The 8,584-nt window shown below is 44.1% G+C and overlaps 1 protein-coding gene across 1 annotated transcript; it reads right to left on the bottom strand.

Moving 5' to 3' along the window:
* Positions 1–1,569: 1,569 nt before the first annotated feature.
* On the bottom strand, positions 1,570–8,346 carry LOC127335550 (DEAD-box ATP-dependent RNA helicase 13). The gene is made up of 15 exons (XM_051362235.1): positions 7,738–8,346; positions 7,184–7,660; positions 6,742–6,932; positions 6,199–6,393; positions 5,769–5,945; positions 4,948–5,336; positions 4,650–4,830; positions 4,039–4,161; positions 3,828–3,944; positions 3,555–3,659; positions 3,300–3,440; positions 2,777–2,842; positions 2,522–2,677; positions 2,302–2,383; positions 1,570–2,007 (listed from the first exon to the last, which is right to left on the bottom strand). Exons 1-15 carry the CDS (start codon positions 8,303–8,305, stop codon positions 1,955–1,957), a joined length of 3,021 nt encoding a protein of 1,006 aa, XP_051218195.1. The 5' UTR covers positions 8,306–8,346; the 3' UTR covers positions 1,570–1,954.
* Positions 8,347–8,584: the final 238 nt, after the last annotated feature.

Consider the following 8,584-nt stretch of genomic DNA (forward strand, 5'->3'; position numbering starts at 1 on the left):
CGTCTAGGACGTCTTCGTCGGTCTCGTCCGCCGCGATCCCGTCAATTACCTCTCCGAGGTTTCGGAAGTAAGTGGTCAAGCCAGACTCCGCGACAGACTGATCGTTGCCGGCGTCCTGCGCCGATGCCATTGCGTCGTGTTCTCTCTGGATTCTCGTGTCTGGATTGGCCACAAGAATCAAGGGAACGGAAGCGTGACAGAGATCAAGAAAGGCTTGTGGCTGTTAATATAGGCTGAGCCGCTGAGGCCTGTACGTGTGGTGTGGTGAGAGTCGGATTAGGAATCCAGTTTAGGTCGCGGTTCTTCTCACATACGGATTAGGAAGACGGCGAGGAAACGTTATATGCTTACTCCTAGTCCTAGTGGGCTGGAATTTGGGTCCTTTTGTCCTTTTAGTTAGCTTGGGCTTTTATCTTTGGTTAGCTTGGGCTATTTTCTTGTAGTTTTAGGATATGAAGGGTTAAAGTGGGATGAGGCCGGTTGGTCTAAAAATACGTGGAGCGCTGTTACGGCGTACCCTCGAGAGAAAAAAAAAAGGCAATGTGACAGCGAATAGCTTTTTTTTTCGAAATTCCATCGATATATGAATAATCAACAGTACAAAAATCCTAAAATTATAAAAATTATAAAAAGGTCATTGGATCATCTAGCGACGACTACAGACACTAGCACGAACCGAACAAAGCTTGTCGTACTAAACCTTGTTGTAGTAGAATCCATTGAAACGAAAGGATGGCAAGTTTTGCCTAGCTCCTTGAAAGAGGAGGATGACAGCACGCCTTCAGTTCACGCTAGTGTCCATAGTCATCGCTAGGTGGTCCAAAGTATACCTGGCCATGGGCAGCCTGGCCCGGTTGGCCCGGCCCGGTCGGCCCGGCCCGAAATTCCCGGGCCAAGCCCGACCCGACCATGCCCGTGGGCCGGGCCTGGGCCAGATTTTTTGGCCCAATGGTCAGCATGGGCCGGGCCTGGGCCATCATTTTACGCTATTTAAGGAAGCGACCCGGCCCGAGGCCCGACGGGCTTTCCTTATGATGGGCCGGGCTTGGGCCAAGATTTCCGGCCCGCCGGTCGGGCCGGGCCGGGCCTGGGCCAAGATTTCCCGCATCGGCCCGGCCCGAGGCCCGGCCCGAGAAATGCTCAGATATAGTCCAAAGATCTATCGGAATTTTCATCTGTAATTTTTATTACTTTTAGTGCTGACTGGCTAGATTATTAATAGTGCGGCAGAATTTTTGCAAAGAAAAATGGAAATTAATATCCTTAAAGACACTATTGTCCACACACAAAATCCAGGGAAGGCAACATGTTGAACCGCTGCTTCACACTGTCATATTCATATTGCCGTGCAGAACATCGGAAGCATGAGAAAATAACATAGGAGAACCTCTTAACAAAACACACCTGACACTATCAGCGCCCCACAACCACAAAGGAAAGTCGAAGCGTCGGACAACAGCTAGGATTTGTTTTTCTCATCAACAGTCAAGATTTGCTACAGCGGTTCAGTCAAGTCCCTGAAATTTCAACCAGAAATTTTGGTTTGTAACATCTGAGAGAACTCGCACAAAAGAAAAAAAAACATTTAAAGATAAACTCTAATAAACGTATATCACAGGTTACAGAGATGGGTTAACTGTTACAACACAGCCAAGCAAATTGCTTATGTTTCATCATTCTTTGCTGAGGCTCGGTTCTAGCTTAACTGCAAATGATGATATCCATCGCCTGATCGACTCAATCTTGTTTACACTAACTCATAAATTTAGTGCCTTCAGTGAAATATCACGTCAAAAACATCAGTGAAGGTGTTCTTGGAAGCAATCATGGACCTCAAGTGTCCCTGACAACATAAGTTGCCTGGCACATTTACCCTACTGAACCCAGAGATAAACAACGCCAAAACAAACATAGCCAAGATAAATGGCTCCTCCTTCAGTTATTCATCGACTATTCAGTCCCTCTCTTTTGCTTGTCTCCTGTCATTTCTCTTTTGTTCTCGTGTACCTGAAAATGCAAGGAAGAAATTAAGACGTCGATGGGCTGTCTAAACAAAGTTTGTAGTACCATTTTTATTTATAGCTAGGGGTATTTTGAAATATGAACGCTCGGACAGAGCCAGATAAAATCCAATGTTCATCAGCATTATTATAGGAATGGCGCGTGTACGAGATAAAAGTAGAATGCAGGCTTCTTGCATTCTTTTAAATATTGAGAAATGAATAATTGCAGCGCCATGACCACTGGAGATGCATGAGTGCAAGCGGAGCGAATTAGAAAAGAATGATGAAAGAAAATTACTCTTCTTCTCTTCATGTTTCTTCCGCCTCCAATTTTCAGCAAGTCTTCTCTTCTCTCTTTGCTTGTCCATATTCACACAAATCTGACAGCATAAAATCAGTAATAGATAAGAGAAGGGGCAGAAGAATATACAAACAAAAGCAACTGATATATGAACTACACACAAATTAGAAACTTGGTTCTGGTTATGAGTGACATAAATGTCGATTGAAAAGCTCACCTCTTGCCCGGAATCTTGAAGAGCTTGCAAGGGTTCCACACGATCCTGGCCAATAACAAATTGAGACCCTTTATTCTCGTTATTACTAGTATTACCATTTACATTCCTTTTGGCCAAATCTTCTAGTTGCTTCTGGAGCAATGGTGAAATACCAGCCTGGATGAATTGAAGGGTTGATGTCAGTGAACACAAAATCTTGTCAGGCTAAGGTGCCAGAAGTGATCCATAATATTTACTGCATGACAGAAAACTAACCCCAGCCAAATAGCGCCGTGAGAAAGTCTTAGGTTGCAAGGGGTGTTGCAAGAGTTCGTTCAAATCCTACACAAAGGAAAATGTGCTGAATTATGGGCCAGATAGATAGAGGAACATTTGTCAAGACATGACCACCTAAGACTAGCCACAATGGGAGTATCATAAGTAGTATCATGCATGCCATGTTGGCAAAAATCTGAGGTGGCATACTAATTAATGAGGTGAGAGATGAGAGTGGTATCATAATATGATACCGTATCATAGCACGGAAAACTAAAAAAGTGAATGAGAAATACATCATGTACACACATTTGCATTGAGATTCTACAAAACATTAAATATGATGACCCTATGATACTAACATATGATACTATGCATTGTGAAGGTGGTATCATAAACTAGTATCATGTGTATGATACTAGTGTATGATACTTCCCATTGTGACTAGTCTAATAATAGCTTAGCTTACCAATAAAATACTAATGCTATTAACCCTAATATAATATTATTAAATCATTCAAACCTGTTGAAGTTTCTGGAGCTTTGCAGATGTTGCCTTTCGTTGCTTGTGGCCTTGTACACGTTCTTCCTCGCTGTCACTAGCATCCAATATAAGTCCCATGGATTCAGCATTCCTCTGAAGCCAGGATTTGTTAGCATTTTCCTGAAAAGCAGACAGCAGTCAGAGCGTGGACAACTATAACTAAAACTAATCAGAGGTCAGTGCTCAATCCATACATGTTAAAAATGATCAAAGAAAATCTAACAAACCACTTACCTGTGAATTTTTACGCGATATCTTGTCGATCTGCCGAGCAAGGGAGAGCCTATTCATTACTTGAGGCATGTACGCCTGATCAACAGGAAACTGCTGGAGGTTCTCCTGTGGTTTTCAAGCAATAGTTAGTCAGCTTAATCTGAGAAAGAACCATAATTAAATTGCACCATCTTGAGTGGTTGAGAAGGGTGAAAATGCACTTGTCATGAGAGATTTAATAGGCTGTGTATGTGGGTAACATGCAACATATGAATACATATGAACGGAAATCACCTTTGAAAATGACTTGCAGAGAGAGTAAAACTTGGCTTTGTCATCAGGAGAGATCAACGCAATACTGCAACCTGCCAATGATTTACGCGCTGTCCTTCCACTCCTGTGGATATAAACCTAAGAGGGGCAAACAAGATTGCAAAAATCTAGTTAGTGATTTTGGTCTCAATGTAAGATAAGTGTAGGTTAAAGAAATAAACAGTGCACCTACATCACTGGAATGTGGCAGTTGATAATGGATAACAGTTCGGACATTATCAAAGTCCATGCCCCTTGCAAAACCATCAGTCGCGACCAAAATGGAATTCTCACTTTCACGGAAACGATCGACAGCCTGAATGAACACAAGAAAGTCTCAATGCTTTATCTTACAAAAGGCAAAGCTAAACATTACTAAGCTTAGAAGTTGTTAGCTTTACTTGACTATGACAAGGCAGAGATAGGGTTCCAATTTAAAATAAGCAAGAAGAAAAAAAAACTACAGTGAAGGTCATACATCACAAAACAATTGGAAAACAAAAGTAAAGAACCTGCTGATCCCAGAACCAGTTATTAAGCGGTAATTTTAGGAAAACATTAGTACATTACTATATGTTAGCAACATCCCGCAATAAAAAGAAACAATGATTCCAACCATAACCATTTAAGTCATTAAGTGTATAATACTCCCTCTGTTCCATAGTTGCCGCTGATTTACTACAAAGTTTTACTAAATTAGCGACATGGAACAGAGGGAGTAGATAATATGTAAAGTGGAACACGATTCCAAGAGCTAAGAAAAAGTTACATATTTGTACAGTGTACAGTTTATGGAAGAGTCACCTTCATGCGAGCCCTTTGTTGCATTTGAGCGTGATTTGTCAAGACATTGATTCCGAGTATGCGCAATAAAGAAGAAATGTGACGCAATGCAGCAATCGATGTGCAAAATATTATTGTGCGGCCTTGCCCATGAACACTTAATATATAGTACAGGTTGGCATCCTTATCATCATCGCTACACCTGCAAAACAAGCAAAAAGTAAGTTTTCAGTGTCAAACTACTACAGTGTTTGCATAAAAACTTACAAGCCAAAGATAAACGGCTATTACAATGAAAGTACAAGGAAAAAAGGCATACTCGATGAATGATTCTTCAAGTTTCGCAGGCAAGATCGAAGCATTTGTTAAATCAATTATTTCTGCATTAGGTTTCATACCAGCCTGCTTCGAAAGTGCTTCGATGGAGCTCAAATCATCAGCCGTTGATGCCTTTGAAGTAGAAAGGCCACGCTTTAACTTCTTGCGAAAATTAGCTGACAGTGCAAGTGTGGCTGAGAAGACAAAGGTTTGCCTCTTTTTTACTTGCAAATTTAGCACAGTTTCACAGCTTGACGTGGCTTTTACAGTTGGCTCATCAGAACTATTAGATAGAGGAAGCATCTCAATGATAGATTGCACTTCTTTGAAATGACCCCGCTCTATCATTCTATCAGCCTCATCCAACACGAAGAATGACAGTGAATGCAGCTGAGTGATAAATAAATGGAAGCATTGTGACAGTTAGCACCATGTCTTCAACAATAAATAACGACAAGAGAATTGCAATAAATAGAACAAGCCACATTTATATACTTCAATCTGTCATTTGAAATATAGAAAAGTTCAGTTTACTTTTGGGTTCAATCATCTAGAGGTAAGAATAGCATTAATAACTATCTTAGATGCAAGTTAGGTTCAACCAGAAACCAGCCACACTTCTATACTTCATTCTGTCATTTGAAATAGAGAAAAGTTCAGTTTACTATTAGGTGCAATCATCTAGAAGAAAGAATAGGAGTGATAACTATTATACCTGATATGTTTTCCTAGGGGTATGAATGTTGTATATCAATCATACACTGAGTTGCCAAAATGCAAAATGACTACTTAACATATACTTTCAGACGTTCACATACAAACCTCAACTAGGTGCTGATTGCCTGAGGACATTAGCTCCCATAATCTTCCTGGAGTTCCAACGACAATTTCAGGCTTCTTTTTTAAAAGCCGTTCTTGCTTATCCATGGATAAACCACCAACAATAGGAACAACGTGAATTCCTAAGAACTTTGCTGCATCTTTTAGATGATCGCACACCTGCAAATAAGAATCATAACATGCATGACACACTACCTCATAATCAAATAGAGGTAACAACTTGAAAGAAGAAATTTCAAGAGCAATGATGTTCAGAACTCGAACTGAATAAGCTAGGGAAAAAGTTGAACTCAAATAACCAGAACGCACCAAGAGGAATAGGATGGATAGCGTAGATTTATAGCTACAGCATTATCAAGATTTAAAGTTCCATGCCAAATGTAAATCGCACTGTGATCGATCATTCTTATACCTGTTTGGCAAGTTCTCTTGTGGGTGTCAGAATAAGTGCGCGGAGTGGGCCTCCCGAAGAACTTTCCTCAGTCAATTTTTCATCTTCTACATGTACTCTTTCAGCCTTCTCTCGTTCTTCAAGAAGGCGCTGCAAAATAGGAAGACCAAAGGCAAGTGTCTTTCCAGAACCTGTCTCTGCTGCACCAATAACATCCTGTAGCAGTGGATAAACATGGGAAAAGTTAAAACACCAAAGACTTGCCATGGAGCATCAAGAAAGTCTTCCATTAATGATATGTGAACTACGAAGAGGAACCAAAATAGCAATACTAGTTTGAAAAATAAAAAGTAATTATATCCATAAGTCCATTAGGGCATTAGGCAACTTAAAAAAAAAGCAACAAGCATAAGAAAAAATACAATATTTTCACTCGATGAATAGGTTATGAAGCTAAGAGAAGTTAACAACAAATAACATCAGGACAATAAAACAAAATAAATTCAGCATATTCATGCAGATTAAGCTAATGGCGAGTTCCCGGCCGGTTAACATATAACAAACCTTGCCTTGGTGAGCCCCTGCAGGAATGCAAGCCTTTTGTATGGGCGTTGGTTCTTTAAACCCAAGCCTGTGCATTGCCTTGATAAGAAGTGGATGCAATCTTAACTCCAGCCACGCATAAAGTTCATCCTCGCCCAATTTCAGCTCACCGTTGTTATCTTGTTCCATATTTTCATCGACGTCTTGCGCATCTGGGAGGCACAGAACAGCATCGTTAGCTATTCTCAAGTAAACCTGCACTGCTAAGTGCTAATCCACCAATATGAGCATATCTACAAATACAATATCAATAGCTATCCTCAAGTAAACCTGCGCTGCTAATGTACCAAATTTCGGAAAAGCAAGTAAAGCAATCCCGGAAAAAGGAATACCAAATTATATAATCTACAAATACATAAGCAAGTGATCCGAAGACACTAGCTGAAAACGAAAAAGTGAGCACCTTCCATGATGTCATTGGCAACATCATCCTTGCTGTCCGAATCCTTCTCCTCGTCATTCACCTTCCTCTTCTTCCTGTTCCTCTTCTTCTTTCCCTTTTTCTCGCCCTTCTCGGTATTGTCATCGGTAACATCCTTCTTACCTTCATCCGCATTGTCATCGGCGCCATCCTCCTTGCTCTCTGAATCCTTCTCCTTATCGTTCACCTTCCTCTTCTTCCTGTTCCTCTTCTTCCTCTTTCCCTTCTCCTCAGCCTTCTCACCCTCCTCCTCCTTGCTCTGAGCTACCAAACCGTCTGCACAATCACCATCGTCATCGGCATCCAAGCGCTTGGCACCATCCCCTCGCTTCCGTTTCCCCCTCTTGGTCTTCCTCTTCTGGTCACCCCCCACCTTCCTCGCACTTGCTCCCACGTCCTCCACGATGGTCCCGAAGATCCCGTAATCAGCCCCGTCGATTTCCTCCAGCTCCAGGAACCCTGCGGCGAACCCCAAGCCAAGTCAGTGAACCCAACCCCAAAGTGGAAATAGCAGTAGGAGAAGTTGAGGTCGTTACCTCCTTCCCTGCCGCCGGCGAGGACGAGGAAGGGGTCCTCGACCATGGTGGCGCCGGTGGAGGAGGGTGCGGCGGCGGCGGCGGCACGCTTGGGTTTCTTGGAGCGGCCCCTCTTGTTTTTCTTGGAGCTACCATTGAGCTTCTTGCGCTGATTTTGCTTCGTGTTCTTGCACTGCGTCCCCTTCCCGCCGTCGTCCGTGGCCGCCGACCCTTGGCCGCCGACCCTCCCCATGCCACCAACGAACTCTTGTCCGCTGCTGCCCATCTTGAGACCACCGTCGCCGTCCGTGGCCTCCGACCCTTGGCCGCCGACCCTCCCCATGCCACCAACGAACTCTTGGCCGCTGCTGCCCGTCGCCGGCTGCTGCCCGTCGCCGGCCCTGGGGGCTGTTGAATCGACGCAACCGAGCAGGGAGGGACAGGGAGGGGTCGAGGGGAGCACTGGAGGTGGAAATGGAGAGGCCTCCGGAGCGGGAGGAGGAAGGGCGGCCATGGCGGTTGTCGGCGCTCCGGTGGCGGCGCCGAAATCCGGTGGCGGCGCTCCGGTGGCGGCGCTCCGCTCGGGCATCGCCTATGGACTACGGTGACCTTCGCCTACTGACTCGTCTCCGTGACCTAATGCGGCACTACGCGGCAAACGCGGGCCGGCCCGCAGAAGCCGTTTATTTTTCCTACGTAACCGTGGGCTCCCGCATAGCTATTGAAGTGGGCCGATATCTGCGGCGCCGCAGACGGCCCGTTCCCGCTTGCACCCTGACTCCTGGGGCGGAGTGGGAGGGTCCGGCATCTGCTGCTCCGGTGCTTCGGCCATCGGAAACAGAGGGCGGCGGGAGGAGGAGGAGGCGGT

Source organism: Lolium perenne, chromosome 2 (genome assembly GCF_019359855.2).
Source record: "Lolium perenne isolate Kyuss_39 chromosome 2, Kyuss_2.0, whole genome shotgun sequence".
Classification (NCBI taxonomy): domain Eukaryota; kingdom Viridiplantae; phylum Streptophyta; class Magnoliopsida; order Poales; family Poaceae; genus Lolium; species Lolium perenne.